This window comes from Phyllobates terribilis, unplaced genomic scaffold (genome assembly GCF_046119375.1).
Source record: "Phyllobates terribilis strain yellow unplaced genomic scaffold, ASM4611937v1 Scaffold_12__6_contigs__length_324123572, whole genome shotgun sequence".
Taxonomy (NCBI): domain Eukaryota; kingdom Metazoa; phylum Chordata; class Amphibia; order Anura; family Dendrobatidae; genus Phyllobates; species Phyllobates terribilis.
The window spans coordinates 39,012,990-39,029,889 of NW_027362772.1; the positions used below are offsets into that span (position 1 = coordinate 39,012,990).

Genomic DNA, 16,900 nt, shown 5'->3' on the forward strand with positions numbered 1-16,900 from the left:
AGGGCAGAGAAGGATCCAGTCTACTCAACTTCAACTGGCAATCCTCTTGTTCTCCCTGGAAATAAGCCCCCGAGTGTTCCAGCAGTGGCTCTCGTAGACAATACAGAAGCTCAACCAAGTCAAGTGTTCCCATGTATGGGAGAGTCAAAACCCCATGCAAGCAAAGGGAAAATATACAAACGCCTTGCAAATTATTGACCGTGGTAGGATTTAAAATCCAGGCACCAGGTCAACAGGGCTAACCATAGAGCCACCATGTTGTTTCTTTGCCAATTAGTGATGTGATACTCCTTGTGCTTCTTCTTCATGCAGTCAACACAAACTGGAAAACTATGAAGAAGGAAACGTTCATAGAGCAATGAAGTAAAGCATAGGTAGCACTGGAAACTGGGTCTTGTTGCCTGAAAGGAACCAAAAGTCCTATTGCCACATAAAATAGATACAAGTGTTATAAATAGCATGTAGTAGTTTTGGAACCTGTGAAAGATTTTGCTTTAAATTCCAGGAGCTTAACATTGAATCTAATAAATTCACTTAGGTTTATAAAGGACCTTTCACTGGATTTTTAGCATTTAAACCTCCTCCAGTTCGTGCTGCTCCACTGATTCTAGAACTGTTTTTCTGTTACTGTTTTTGAAATTTTTGAGATGGTTTTGCCAAAAATTGAGTCTGAGAAGAGCATTAAGAATAAGTAGCTCAACAGACACCTATGGTTTCTATGTAGAAAATAGAGAAACAGAGTCCTAACATGACTAAGGCACAATGTCGAAACGCATAGGTTAAACAGGAATCTATACTCAATACTGGTTCTATTCTGTTTTTAAAATGTTATTAATAAATGCAAAGTTTTATACTCACCTGCACGTCACTGGAGGACCTCTTCTGGGTTTGTTTCGTCTCAATCTCTCAAGGAATTTGGTGTAAGACTTGGACACTCAACACAAATCTGTTGTATGACTTATGTCAATGACTCTTGGATTCTATTAACAATCAAGGGTGGCGTCCATCATCATTATTGGGGTTCTGGAGAACCACTGTCCACTGGCTGAAATTTGTTTTAAAGAGTACAGCTAGGATGGAATAATGGACATTATTGGGTGGGAGTTGTAGTTATTCAACAGCCAAAATTCTGAAGGCTGAAATTAATTTTTTTATATTTTAAGGGTTTTCCAGTTCGGAAAACCCCTGTCCCTTGGTTGTTTAAAAAAAAAAAATCTTTACTCCCCCTTGCCTGGTCCGGCGCTGAGTCTACACCGCTGCTTCCGGTGTCTGTTATTGTCTGCAATGCTTCAGCCAATCAGTGAGCTTGGTTGTTCTTGGTGGTTGTTTCATCAGATGAGCTCAGTTATTGGCTGCAGACAATAACAGACACTGGGAGCAGCAGTAGGTGAGTAAACCACTTTTTTTATTTTTTTATTTTTAAACAAACTGCATCCTGGATTTAGAGTTTTTCTGAAACAGGACAACCTCTTTAATTTAAAAAAGGGATCTGCTCTTAGGCTGTTGAATAGCTGCAACTTCCAGCCAGCACTGTCCACTGTTTCATCAACGCTGTAGTCTAAAAAATGAATAGTTAAAGGGGTTGTCCTATCAACAACCTATGTTATCTATCCATGGTATGGTTGATAAATATACAATCGCTAGGGATCCAATCATTTGGAACCCAATCAGCACTAGAATGGGGGACCTGAAGTCCCCTTTGTAAACAGAGGGGTACTGAGCATGTGCGGCCCACGCTTTATTCACTGTCCTTTAGAGAGTTGGTCACACATACTCAGTACCACGCTATTAACACAGGGGGCTTTGAGACCTGAAAAGTACCATTTTGGGCTTCTCAAAAGCCAACCCCCCCATGCGAATATAAATATGTTGTCGAGCAGCTCAAAAGGAACTCTAATCCTGACATATCAAGTTTTGTCTACGAAAAAGTTCTGCAACTTTTTACTAAACTTTACAAGATCACTACTTGCTGTAAATGCCAACACACTCAGATGCATCCAGGGACTAAAACCTCATCCTCTGTATCCAATCTGGGCAATTCTGTGTGAACGAAACACAATTCGCATCCAGGGTTGCCAACCGTTGAAAAATTCCAGTAAGAAATTAATTCATCGCACATTCAAAAATTCCAGGACAGTCCGTAAAAATAGGGCAATTTTTTGTCCTGGCCATGAAAAAAATGGCGTTCATGATTTTTATGAAGCTGAAGAATCTTACAGTATCTGCAGCTGATGTCTTCATGTCAGAATTATGGCCTGTAGACAAAGATCACTTATAATCAGAATGATTTATTATGGTTTTACAATCTGTCTGTAAAAAATATATTGTCTGTCCACGATTTTTTGATAAGCCGTCCAGAAAAAAATATAAAGTCAAGTTGGCAACCCTTTTCGCATCTCTCTCTTGTCCTGGATCCGATTCTGATTGTTCTTACCTGAACTGAGATGTTATAGCAGACCCTCAGCCATGTGAGCAGGACTCTGTCAGGATTGGTTTGCAGCCAAGAAATTGAGGTTTGAGGTTAAGTAGAAAATTGCATAACCTTTTATTTGCCAGTGATGAATTTTACATTTATTATACACTGCTCAAAAAAATAAAGGGAACACTTAAACAACAGAATATAACTCCAAGTGAATCAAACTTCTGTGAAATCAAACTGTCCACTTAGGAAGCAACACTGATTGACAATCAATTTCACATGCTGTTCTGCAAATGGAATAGACAATAGATGGAAATTATGGGCAATTATCAAGACACCCTCAATAAAGGAGTGGTTCTGTAGGTGGGGACCACAGACCACATCTCAGTACCAATGCTTTCTGGCTGATGTTTTGGTCACTTTTGAATGTTGGTTCTTTCACACTCGTGGTAGCACAGAACGCACAGAAGTTGCTCAGGTAGTGCAGCTCATCCAGGATGGCACATCAATGCGAGCTGTGGCAAGAAGGTTTGCTGTGTCTGTCAGCGTAGTGTCCAGAGGCTGGAGGCGCTAACAGGAGACAGGCCAGTACACCAGGAGACGTGGAGGGGACCGTCGAAGGGCGACAACCCAGCAGCAGGACCGCTACCTTCGCCTTTGTGCAAGGAAGAACAGGAGGAGCACTGCCACAGCCCTGCAAAATGACCTCCAGCAGGCCACAAATGTGCATGTGTCTGCACAAATGGTTAGAAATCGACTCCATGAGGGAGGTATGAGGGCCCGACGTCCACAGATGGGGGATGTGCTCACAGCCCAACACCGTGCAGGACGCTTGGCATTTGCCACAGAACACCAGGATTGACAAAGTCGCCACTGGCACCCTGTGCTCTTCACAGATGGAAACAGGTTCTCACTGAGCACATGTGACAGACGTGACAAAGTCTGGAGAAGTCGTGAAGAGCGATCTGCTGCCTGCAACATCCTTCAGCAGGACCGGTTTGGCAGTGGGTCAGTAATGATGTGCTGTGGCATTTCTTTGAAGGGCCGCACAGCCCTCCATGTGCTCGCCAGAGGTAGCCTGACTGCCATTAGGGACCGAGATGAGATCCTCAGATCCCTTATGAGACCATATGCTGGTGCGGTTGGCCCTGGGTTCCTCATAATGCAGGACAATGCCAGACCTCATGTGGCTGGAGTGTGTCAGCAGTTCCTGCAAGATGAAGGCATTGAAGCTATGGACTGGCCCGCCCGTTCCCCAAACCTGAATCCGATTGAGCACATCTGGGACATCATGTCTCGCTCCATCCACCAACGTCACGTTGCACCACAGACTGTCCAGGAGTTGGTGGATGCTTTAGTCCAGGTCTGGGTGGAGATCCCACAGGAGACCATCCGCAACCTCATCAGGAGCATGCCCAGGCGTTGTAGGGAGGTCATACAGGCACGTGGAGGCCACACACAATACTGAGCCTCATTTTGACTTGTTTTAAGGACATTACATCAAAGTTGGATCAGCCTGTAGTTTGTTTTTCCACTTTAATTTTGGGGGTGACTCCAAATCCAGGCCTCCATTGGTTAATAAATGTGATTTCCATTGATGATTTTTGTGTGATTATGTTGTCAGTACATTCAACTTTGTACAGAACAAAGTATTCAATGAGAATATTTCATTCACTCAGATCTAGGATGTGTTTTTTGAGTGTTCCCTTTATTTTTTTTGAGCAGTGTAGATAACAAAACCGTTTCTATCACATGAATCACCACAATTAAAATAATCTGGAGAATCATACTGCAAGATCATTTGTACCATACAATGAGCACGGAAAGAAAACAATGGTGGAATTGTAGGTATCATACAATGAATATGTAAAAAAAAAACAATGGCGGTATTGTGGGTACCATACAACGAATACATAAAAAAAATAATGGTGGAATTGTTGGTACCATACAAAAAATAAATAAAACAAACAAAAAAATGGGTGATTTTTTTTACCATTTTAATAATTTTTCCTATTTTTGGATACATTATATATTAAAGTGAATGGTGTCATTCTAAACGACAACTTATTTGGCAAAAATAGAAGACTTTGTCAGTGGAAAAACAATGTTATATCTTTTGAAAGAAGCAAGAGAAAAAATGAAAATGCAGAATGGAATGCTGGGGTTAAACATTGTGCCTTGTAAGCACATTCTACTTGTGAATCACAATCAGATGGGACAACTTACAAGAAAATACTGGAGTGTAAATGAGTCAAAGTTTATCTCATTCTTTCCCAAAATTAAGGGGTGAGGTGCTGTTCTGGGAACATAGACATCTGATTATGTGATTGCATGACATTGGGAAACTGAAAGAATTTTGGGAAGATGTTGAAAGTAACGAAAGATCATTCATTTTGCTCATTGAGAAACTGATCATTTACTGTCCTCTTTGGTTTCATCACAAGACTTGAAATTACGTATAGCTAAAGGGTTATATTCTCCAAAAAACAGGTTAGCCTTAGTCCAAAGATCCCGATCCATAGGGTCTCCCAGTGATCCCTAGATCAAGACTCCGGAACCTCAAGGTTGGGGTTCTGCAGCTTCATTTTGAAAGGAATTGAGGTGTGCATGCTTGGCTTCTGCCACATTTGTTGTCACTGCTGGCATTAGTCAAACATGGCGCTTGGCTTTCTCCCAGCAGTTGAACCCCCCCCAATATGCAAGTTATGGATATGGTAGAACTTGATTTTTTGATAATAATTAGTGATGGGCGAGCATTCTCGGCACTTCTCGATCGGGCATCGGGGTGCTCTATCGAGTATCGAGCAGTGCCGAGTGTCGCTTGGTGCTCGAGTGCTCGCACCGCCCTGAAGCAGTGTATTCCCCTTTTGGAAGCGCAGGGACTCCTCTGTCAGCCGGACTCTTTGTGAGCTTTAGAACTCTGGTGACAGAGAGAAAGACTGTCCTCTGGAGAAATGCTCGAGTTTCACATTCACTTCCATATGCTCGCAACTCGATTCGAGCACGTCCGAGCATCCAACGTGCTCCATTCGAGTACCGGGCACTCGAGCATTTCAGTGCACGATAATCACTAGTAATAACCCTTTAAAAATGAGAATAAAGCAACATTTTTACCAGAGGTTTATATTGTGACTCAATTCACGTTGCTGTAAACTTTTTACATTGGACATTGACAGTTTTACATAGGACTGCAAGTAAACTTTACTTAAAGAAATAAACAAACTAACATTACATTATACTACTTGGCTAATGTTTCGATTTTAGGCTAAATAAACAGAGAAGTTTTTGGAGCTGGTCCGGGCCACTCGAAAAAATACCTGAAAAATTGCTAAAAAAAATGTTTGAAACTTTATTTTTTTATTGCAAAACCACTTTGCTGTTCTGCTGTTCTTATGTTCAGTCTTTTAAGCATTTTTTTCCTACTTCAAGTTTTCAAAAACGTCTGGTTGTGAGAGAAAAAAGTGTGTGTACTTTTCCCGATGGAATCCACTCCAAATTAGGTACAGTCAAATCAGAAGACCAAAAAAAAATTACAAAATACTTTAAAAACTTTTCAAAATCACTTAAGGATATAAAAGACAATGGGCAAATAAATTAAAGTTTAAGTAAATTCTACTTAAATTTTGCAAAAAATTCATATTCACCAAAATATGGATTTTTTTGCATTTCACTTCCATGCAAATTCAGCAAACTGAATTTTTTTTAAGGTCAGTGTTCATGACTCCATGACTCCACCATAAGAAAAATACTGGGCAAAAATGGCATGCATGGCAGAGTTCCAAGGCGAAAAGGCCCTGTAGGTTTGGATTTCTTTTTCCCTTAATAATAAAGACCTTCATTTAAAAACTGCATTTTGTATTTACTGGTGTTATTTTTGGCTAATATTTAAATTTGTTTTGTGATCTGAAACACTAAAATATGACAAACATGCAAAAGAATATGAAATAAGGAAGGGGCAAACACTTTTTCACACAGAGCCCTGTAGGTTTGGATTTCTTTTTCCCTTAATAATAAAGACCTTCATTTAAAAACTGCATTTTGTTTTTACTTGTGTTATTTTTCTCTAATATTTAAATTTGTTTTGTGATCTGAAACATTTAAGTGTGACAAACATGCAAAAGAATAAGAAATCAGGAAGGGGCAAACATTTTTTCACACTACTGTATATAAACATTGTAAGAACTCTACATTTATCCTGCTCTAGATTCTGGAGAAACCACAGAGCATTATAGGATGAATAAAACCAATATGACTAATATAACTATTTCCTGTTTTACTCTCAACATTAAGGCTGTGTCTATTCAGATTTTGTGGTATGTATGTGTTGATAAGACTCGTCCTTTCTTCTACAAGTGAACAGACAATGGTAATGAGACAGTGAGCAGCAATGGCTCTGGAGGACTGGCAGGTAAGTCTTCCAATATATCTCATACTAGATTGTGTATTGGATGTAGTGATGTAGCTGAACTTTTCTCTGCACATTTTTGAAAAATATTGTTTCCTTTTCTGCAAAATTGTATTTTATGAGTTTATGTGCCAGTTCAGCATCTAATGAAATATTTATAAGGTTGTGGCAATTGAAGACCTTAGCGGTTACCTCTCGGCTGTGGGTACTAAGTACCAAACCAAATACCGCTATGTCGAGAAATTTATGAATTTACCCCTAGAACAGTGGATATCAGGGAGTGGAGGCTTAACTCCTTGGGTTGTAGTCATTGATGTCCCAAGACTATACTCAAGGAATTTGGATATGTGTACCTAATCCAATACCCCTAAGGCTGTTGGTTTGGTTAAATTAACCATTTAGCCATAAGACCAAGAGTATGGGGTGACTAAGTAGACACCCCTTAGACTGTATACATGAGGAAACGCAGCAGACTCCCCAAGGCTGTATCATATGGAGAACCCTAGCAGATGCCTTTAGGGTTGTGGGTATGGGTGACTTAAGCAGACATCCTCAGGAGATGGATATCTGAAACCTAAGCACGCACCCATTGGGCTGTTAGTATAAAGTTCTTATCCCAAGGACTGTGAGCATAGCTAACTTGAGCATGAAGAATACACACATAGGGATGTGCATATTAGAAACAAAAAACTTAGTATTGGAATACTTAAGTATTCACAACTAGGACTGTGGGCATGGAGGAGGTAACCTCAAATGCAAGTCCTGTGGATATCGGTAACATAAATATCTCTAGGGCTTTGAATGACTTGTCTCCCCCCTCATATATTGGGTATAGAGAACCTAATCATTCACTGCCAGCATTGTGCATATGAGGAACCTAAGTTTAGAGACTCAGGACATTCAGATTCCACTTCAATGACTGTGCGTGTGGGAGTCTTAAACATCCACTCCTAGGGCTGTGGTTATGGGGGATGATTCAGACAAAGCTAAGGTTGAGGTTATAGGGTTTGGAGACCCCACTCATATAATCATCACAATATGGCAATTTCCAACATAAATGATGATGTTAATTAGATGTAGGTGTAGCTTGTTTGTAGCTGGTGTCCTCCTCATGAAGGATCCTGCATCCTTCTGGTGTGCTAGGAGAAAAAGGACTAACTGGTTAATCAGATAGTTGGGGTGGGGGCCATGTCTCCGAATTCTACTAATGGTCGGTATAGAAAAATCGAAGGCTGTGATCCATCATTTGTGAAAAACTTTCAATTTTGCCTTGTGGTATTCATTGATGAATTTTGAGAAAAATCAAAGATGCTCTTGTTTTGTCTTTTTATCTTTTTGCACCTTTTGAAATAAAAAGTTCCATTAGCCTTTAAAATGTCTCACAGCGTAATAATAAAATTAGACAGATCTTGGCGTCTATGAGTTAAGGCTGCAATTTTGTATTCTAGTCTTAATGAAGAGAGAACTAAAGTGAGATGTTTAATGTTTTGGGCGCATCATACAACTGTCGAGTGGCACTGCCAGAAATGTCACTCTATTCAGGGGCTGGCTTATATTCTACAGTAATTTTTCGCTTTTAATGAATTTGTTGTGTTGTGCTTCACCACTCCTGCCGTGACCAAGCCTTGCCCCCTTTTCTTAAAGTATGCAGCCTGGCGTAATAACGCTAAAGATCACCACATTTTTACACAACTTCTATTTTTATAGATTTTATCTTTTCTTGCTGTGATGTTTATATTAGTTTCTAGCCAGCGTAAACTCAACCATGTTTCATTTTTCTTTTAGAATTCGATGACCCCTAATGTTTCATCAAGTTTTAATTCCAACACAATTGATGATCCGACCCATGAAACCTTCTCAGCTTTAAACTTGACATCGGCGGTGTTTTTGCTCTTCACCTTTGTCTTTGGATTGGTCGTGAACATTTTATATCTTTGGGTTCTCGGCTTCAGGATGAGAAGGAGTATAAACACAACTTGGTTTTTCCACCTAATTTTGGGCAATCTCGTCTTCACCATTTTCATTCCCTTCTTCATTATTTATCTCATTATGAAGCCACGTTGGATATTTGGATTGATTATGTGCAAAATCATCAGCTCATCAGTGTCATTTGTTATGTATCTGATTGTTTTTCTACTCACGGTGATCAGTGTTGACCGCTACTGCTTGGTTTTTCACCCCTTCTGGTACAGGAGATACATAAACCCACGCACGGCTACTATTATTTGCCTGTTTTTATGGCTTTTGGCTCTTTTGTTCACCTCTCCTTACCTTGTATCCCGACAAGTGAAACATGAGAATAACATTACCATCTGTTACAATGACTATACCCTTTCTGGACAGTGGAATGGTCAACGATTAAAGTGGATTTTGTTCACCGTCCGTTTATTTTTGGGCTTAATCATTCCTTTTGCCATTATTACAGTGTGTTATCTCAAAATAATCATCAAGATGAGCAAAGAAAAGCTGGTGAGGTCTAACAAACCCTACAAGATAATCTGCATTGCCATCGTATCGTTCTTTATCTCCTGGACACCCTACCACGTATGGTACGGGATGAGTGCAGCAAAGGGTCGGTTCCCGGAGAATCTCCTAAATGCTTTGCATGTTTTAGCAACTTGTTTAGCTTGTATCAATAGTTGTTTCACCCCAGTAATTTATCTGTTCATTGTGGAGAACTTTAAACTAATGTTCAGGAAGTCTCTGCTGGATCTCATTGAGTTAGTCCTTAGCGAAACCTTCATCTCAGCCAACCGGAGTCTAGATGAAAAGAAAGAACAGTCCTCCTTGTAGGATGAAGAGAATTAAGATGCTTCTCCAAAATACATAGGACTCTAGAGACAATCAGTACAGGAGTCAAGTGGGTCAAAGCAAAATGATCGATAGTATAAGTTAAGATCGAAGACTGCAAGATGGTAGAAAGTTTATTTAAGTAGGAAGACTTTGAGAAAATCTTCATATATGGTCACCCTCAGTTGCCATCACCAGTGGTTGGTTTTCCAACTTTTTAGGCCAGAACATCTGATCTACCTGATCTACCGATGTCAGCAACTGAAACATTCAAATGTTTCCTTGTCTTCCCATTCTCCCTATGCTGTCTACTGATACCCATGGTCACCCTAGTAAAGTGAAAGCTTTAGCAACTTATTTTGGGACTGTTATCAGCTCTTTAAAGAAGTCCGGAAAAGGAGAGGGAAAGTGCAAACCAAACATAAAGGAGAAGAATCTAAAACATTGGAACTTATCAAGCTAAATGCACCATAATTCTGTAGTAGTTTGCGCCCCAAAAAAGCTTTCATGACTGTCACCATATTTATAATTGGTTTCAGATACTTTCTATGACTTTTTCGATAAAAAGGTGTGGCATTATGGAAAAGAGGTGTGGTTTATCAGAAAAAGGGTATGCGCAATAAATGAGCCAAAATTGTGTTGCACATATCTGGAACAAAGTCCAAAGTAAGCCAACTAATAAGTTCTACAACTTAAGCTCCCTCAAATAGCATGGATAGCTCTAGGCTGAATGATGCTATGACCAATTGTTCGATCTACAGCTATCTTTCTCGACTCATACATAGGACCACTCAGCCAGCCAATCACGCCTGTGTTCTCAATGACATAGCCGCAGACAGACTCATCTGGTGGCGGCTTATCTGAAGGAGAACAGAAGGATCGGCAGAAGAATCAAAATAAATTTAATTGCATGTATTTTTGACTAGTGTCTGATCAGCTGTGAGTCCGACACCCGGCACTCCCGCCGATCAGCTGTTATCAGTGCTTGCAGTGGCCCTCGGACAGAAGTACTCACTTGTGGAGCTGGCGGTCTACTTGCAGTGGCCACCGCAAGGTACTAGACATCCACCTCATATTCAAATCAATAGGAGACGGATGTGCAGTTCAATGTGGCGGCCACTACAAGTAGACAACCAGCTCCACAAGCAAGGACTTCCGGCCGGAGGCCACCGCCACCGATAACAGCTAATCGGTGGGTAGGGTGTCAGATCTCGGCCAATCAGACATTGATGACCAATCGTAAGAATGTTCACATTCTTTAAATCGACTGATGAAGAAACAATGTACTTTTCTCATCTTTCCATCCACTACACGAGGGATATGGCCATAAACCCCTTATCATCCTTCAAATTACTATAACCTCTTCGACCATTAAATATGTTAAAAACAACCACAAAGCCAGTGACAGTGCTTTGATGGTGTATCTGTCATATGAGCACCATTTTGCAGTATTATTAAGGCATTGAGCAGAATTATTATGCAAGAACTTTATTGTGCTAATGCAACAGCTCATAAATTATGATCACTGTATGTCAATATTATTCGGGCATCATATGCTAGTATGTTTATCACAGATATAGCAGTGTTTTTTTAGTGCCTTGCATGGCGCTATCATTTGGGCATCTTATTTTGTGGGTTATGTGCAGATGCACGATTCACACATTTATTTATATATATATATATATTTAGCACTCACATTCATGACTTTCCACATCATCACCCATCTTCTTTTCCGGTTCATAGCTTCACTTTGTGGCGCTTACATGTATATGCTTTAAGTATGAATGTTTGTTTTTTTTATTTTTTTTGGGTCTTAAAGTGAAATGGTACCAAATCTGTGAGATACAGTCCATCTTTTTTTTTTACATCTTTCAATTAAGAGAGCTTTAATTCTCGGTGGTAATTTTTTTTTCCTCCTAGCTCATATAGGAAGGTAATTCAGTTATACCAGTACTTTAAAGGGTATGTATACTTTTGCAATTAGTTTGTTTATTTCTCTAATGCATGTATAGAGAAAAATAAAGCAATTTTGTACATAATCTCGATGAAAAATTCTTTACCGTTTTGGGTATACAGCACCAATGAAGACCTATGTGTCTTCACAGTTACAGGCTCCAAATATTCGTATGTGTTCTTTTACATCTCTGAAAGGCTGGTGTGAATCCTATTGTCGCTCCAAATTTTGCTTACTGGCATTGTGAGACATTGGCGGAAAACTGGGATTTTTTAAAACGGACCATTCGCCAGGTTAAAAGTTGCCAGTGTTTGCTCTTATTTTAATTCCTGCTTCTCCCATGAATATTCTACTTTTCGTTGTTTTAAAATCTGGTATACAGATCCAGAGATATGGATCTTTTTATTCAGTGATACCTTTTATGGTCTTTATGAGGTGGTGTGGCTCACAGGGTAATTATGCAGGGCAGTCAAAAGACACACCCCAGAGGAGCCTGTGAGCCACACCCCCTTACAAAAACCATTGAAAATTGCACTAAATAAAAATGTCAATATCTCTAAAACCGTATGGCCGATTTAAATAAAGAAAAAAATGGTAATCTACAGGTTGCATCCAGTATAGCTGCTCAACTCTACTGAAGTAAATTCTAGACAAAACCTGTTTTCTAATGTTGTACAACCCCCTAGTGTCACGGGTGTGTCAGATGTGACGGACAGTCGCCCGGCAGTTGGTTGCAAGAGATCTCTTTGTTTGGCATTGCAGATACAGTACAGACCAAAAGTTTGGACACACCTTCTCATTTAAAGATTTTTCTGCATTTTCATGACTCTCATCAAGAGAATGCCAAGAGTGTGCAAAGCAGTCATCAAAGCAAAAGGTGGCTACTTTGAAGAACCTAGAATATAAGACATATTTTCAGTTGTTTCACACTATTTTGTTAAGTATATAATTCCACATGTGTTAATTCATAGTTTTGATGCCTTCAGTGTGAATGTACAATTTTCAAAGTCATGAAAATACAGAAAAATCTTTAAATGAGAAGGTGTGTCCAAACTTTTGGTCTGTACTGTACCTTCTTAGATCTGTCTCACTCTAAGACCCAAACGGCTGCCTTCCTTTTGCTGATTAACACCCTGGCCTGGGTGTTTAAATACTTTCAGTTTGCAATAGAAAGGCGCCAGTGATATTCACATGTTCCCCTGCTTACTTACCTCTCTGGCATTTAGAGGACCTTTGGTGTTATCTCTCTGAAGTTGGCTCAAGCTAAGTTATTTCCCCCTGTGTTTGTCTCCCCTTGCTGTCTTTAGTAGTTAGTGGGGACTGACTAGTGCTCATCCCTCCCTTCCATTCAAGTGGAAATTAATTCTTCTCCAATTTTACAAAAATCCGCCTTTACCAAAATTTGGATTTTTTTGTAATTTATTTCAGCAAAATGGAGTATGCTGAACACCATTTTTCCGAACGGTAAAAAAACATCAAAATGTAAAAAAAAACAACTTAAATTCTTCTTACCGCTCACTTCTCTGCCCTTGCAGCACCTTCAGATCGCCATCGAACATGCTGAAATTCCCTACAAGCACATGAAAGGTCACGGCGTCATGAACCAAAGATTTCAGCACGTGTGATGGTGATCTGAAGATGTGGTGACAGGCGACGGTGAGGAATGGAAGGGTCGCAGAGATGAATGAGGAGGTGAGTATCAGGATTTATTTTTTATTCTATACATATTACTTTGGGGTCTGGAGAGAGACTTTAGAGCATGATAAAGGACATTAACACCTTCACCCCCTGGGGCCATTTTAAATTTTTCGTTTATTTCCTCCCTTCTTCGAAGAGCCATAACTTTTTTTTATTTTTTTGTTACTATGGCCGTATGAGGACGAGTTGTACTTGTGAATAACACCATTGATTTTACCACACTGGAAAATAGTAAAAAAATTCCAAGTGTGGTGAAATTGCAAAAAACGTGCAATTCTACAATTGTTTTTTTTATTTACCATGTTCACTAAATGGTAAAACTGACCAGCCATTATGATTCTCCAGGTCAGTATGAGTATGGAGATGCCAAACATGCGGTTTATTTTTTAGTAAACTGGTGAAAAAAAAATCAGAAATTTGGATGAAAAATACGTTTTTGTGTTTGTCGCCATTTTCCCGAGATCCGTAACATTCTTATTTTTCGGGATCTGGGGCCGGGTGAGGGCTTATTTTTTGTGCCCTGAACTGACATTGTTATTGATACCATTTTGGGTTAGATACAATGTTTTGATCACCTGTTATTGGATTTTATTGCAATGTTGCGGCAACCAAAAAAACCTAATTCTGCCATTTTGATTTTTTTCTCATTACGCTGTTTACCGATCGGAATATTTTACTTTATATTTTGATAAATTGGACATTTTTGAACTCAGCAATACCAAATATGTGTATTGTTATTGTTCTTAATTGTTTTATATTTAATGGGCCAAAAGGGAAGTGTTTTGAACTTTTATTTTTTTTACATTTTTTTATATTTGTTACAACTTTTTTTTTTACTTTATTTATTAGTCCCCTTAGGAGACTTGAAGCAGTGATCGTCCGATCACCTGTGCTATACATAGCAGGCCTTTAGCACTGTTGTGTATAGCAAAAATGATGATGTCTTATGAATGTTGGCCACGGGTCGACGTTCACAGGAGTATCATGATGACAGGAACAGGGGGGGGGCTTCTGCAGAGCCTTTGTTGTCATGAGAATCCATCCGCGATCACGTTGATACCGACGCCGATGGGCAGGACTTGTGACGCCCTTCTGGCCGGCGCGTGTTAAATGCCGCAGTCAGTGATTGATAGCGGCATTTAACTTGTTTACAACCGCGGGTGGATCTTGTATCCACCCGCAGCTATTAGAGGCACTTGATAGCTGATTAAATCAGCCATCAAGTGTGGCTAAAGATATGGACTCAGTGCCAGAGCCTGCATCAAAAACTGGGACACTGCCGATTATATATCTATACGTCATCGGCCGTGAAGTGGTTGAAATCTTGGAAAATAACTTCTCCTCAAATTGAATTTCCTGAAAAAATCTGCACGAACAAGCTGGATTCACGTAGGCTCTTGGAAGTCAGACCATCAAAAGCCATCAATTTTAATATCCTGGGGACCCCCTGTATTTGCTAGGCATGTCTTCAAGTCCTTGTGACTGACCAGAGCACCCGCTGGAATGAACTGACAGTGGTGGTAGAAGAGCGCTGTGCCACCGATAGGGCTCAGAGTCACTATTAGTCAATGGCTATCTCATAAAAATATAGGTAATCTTCACGAAGAGTACTTTTGTTTTTCCTCTCAGTATTAGCTTTTCTTTATGTTTGACCACAAATTCAACAATCTAGTTTCTATATTACAACATGACCTGTGGCTTTTTTTTTTTTTACATTTCCTGAACTTACATACTTTGTATTTTTACACCATGCATTACGCGAGAAATTAAAAGCAAAAACATCTATTGCTCTGACGCTGAAAACCGAGGACAGAAGATAAAGTGGATCTCAACATTCCCAGGTAGGTCGTAGAGATTATTATATTATTCTGTAGGACTTCAGTCTTAATATGGCATTTTTTCATTTGTTAAGGATTTCCTCCTACTCGTGAGACTTAGTTTCTGCATACACAGAGACATTAGAGGAGATTTTGGAAGGCCCAGCAAGAAGGAAACTACCAGATCTGTCTACTAATGAACTGTTAACATGAGGGGATCAAAGAGTAGAATATCGTAGGGTTCATTAATGGTGACAACCAATATGACATGGCCACCATTAAGTTGAAATACCTTGTGTGTAACACATCAATGACTTGAGTCTACTAGAAAGGGAGCTACAAATCATTTTCTTTCTCATTGAAGGGCAGTCCTTTTTCTATGATAGCCATAAGAGAAATTAGGTTTCTTCCATGTGAACTTCCGTTTCCTTTGATTTATTATTGATGTTAACATAGTGATCTAAGGGGTAACGTTTCTCCTTGTGAAGAGTGACAAGCCAGGACTTGCATGTTCCGAGTGCATGCTCCTCTGAGAAATTAAATATGCAAATTGCCTCTTGAGAGAAGATGAAGACTTGAACTCTAGTGCCATCGATTGGAAGCAGCAATCCTAAAATTCAAAATGGTCCCTTTAACGAGCCTTGCCCGATGACTTAGAATAAAAGACCAACCAGATTCTCAGTTGGCAGACACGGTGTTTCGGGTTGTTGCCCCTCGTCATTGCAAAGTATGAGATCTGATTTAGCTAGGTGAGAGGCTTAAGACTGGAATCCATGGTGTAATGTTTTTCCTTCTCGAGAGGGAGACATGTTACCCCTTAGATTCCAGTCTAAAGCCTCTCACCTAGTCAAATCAGATCTCATACTTTGCACTGATGAGGGGCAATACCCCAAAACACTATGTCTGCAAACTGAGTTTCTGATTTGGCTATTATCCTAAGACATATGGCAGGCTCGGTAAAGGGTCAATATTGACTTTTAGGATTGCTGCATCCAATAGGTGGCATTAGAGTTGAAGTCCTCTTCCTCTCTGAAGAGGCAATTTGCATAGGATGTTAACATAAAAATAACTGTCTAGGAAACAATTTTTCAGCCCACTCCAGAGCTTCATTAGAGGTCGTTATGAAAGCTGGCTCCTATCTTTTAATTTATTTTTTGTTTTTTTACTCATTTATATAGCGCCATTAATTCCACAGTGCTTTACAGACATCAGCATTACTGTCCTCATTTTGTTTCACAATCTAAATTCCCTATCAGTATGTCTTTGGAATGTGGGAGGAAACAGGAGAACCTGGAGGAAATCCATGGAGAACATACAAACTCCTTGCAGATGTTGTCTTTGGTGGAATTTGACCTTCAGTGCTGCAAGGCTACAGTGCTAACCACTGAACCACCATGCTGCCCCCTTTATTGAGTACTTTTTATAGGACTAAAATCAAGAGAGATGTGAGTTTCCTATGAAACCCATATAATGTTAATGTAGGGGACTTGAATCAAATCACCTTGTTGGGCCGGTGGTCTCAGATGATAGAAAATACTAATGTTCTAGCTACGATTCAGATGTAGAAGACAAGTCTGGATGAGTGATAGACCTCATCATTCATAATAGGTTTTGTTCACAACACTTTTAGTAGTCTACTTTGGGGGTACATTTCAGGAAGACTCCCTCAATACACCTCTAAAGGAGGGCTGACATGTTTCCCAGTGTGGGCCATACAGTGGAACATGTCTTCCAAACCTGGTTTCTTCCAGATGTCTGCTCCATGCCCTCAGTGTCCTGCCGTAAACCCTTACCCTCAACCTGTACTGTAGATCACC

General features: G+C 39.9%; 2 protein-coding genes across 3 annotated transcripts in view; both read left to right on the forward strand.

Annotated features, from left to right (window-relative positions):
• The first annotated feature begins 6,726 nt into the window (after positions 1 to 6,726).
• LOC141173016 (probable G-protein coupled receptor 33) lies at positions 6,727 to 11,590 on the forward strand. Its single transcript, XM_073657640.1, has 2 exons — positions 6,727 to 6,827; positions 8,610 to 11,590. Exons 1-2 carry the CDS (start codon positions 6,807 to 6,809, stop codon positions 9,615 to 9,617), a joined length of 1,029 nt encoding a protein of 342 aa, XP_073513741.1. The 5' UTR covers positions 6,727 to 6,806; the 3' UTR covers positions 9,618 to 11,590.
• A 3,386-nt stretch (positions 11,591 to 14,976) lies between these two features.
• LOC141172007 (probable G-protein coupled receptor 33) overlaps positions 14,977 to 16,900 on the forward strand; it is a 38,987-nt gene continuing 37,063 nt past the window's right edge. Inside the window, exon 1 of one of the 2 annotated variants that reach the window (XM_073655773.1) lies at positions 14,977 to 15,107. The gene's annotated coding sequence lies outside the window, so the exon portion shown is untranslated. The remainder of the gene's footprint in view (positions 15,108 to 16,900) is intronic. The other variant, XM_073655772.1, reaches the window with a different exon arrangement.

Excerpts from the sequence above, each read along its gene's own strand:
- LOC141173016 (XM_073657640.1), top strand. The coding sequence starts at position 6,807 with ATGGCTCTGGAGGACTGGCAG. Across the intron at positions 6,828-8,609 it reads TGGCTCTGGAGGACTGGCAG|AATTCGATGACCCCTAATGT; the intron begins GTAAGTCTTCCA and ends TTTTTCTTTTAG.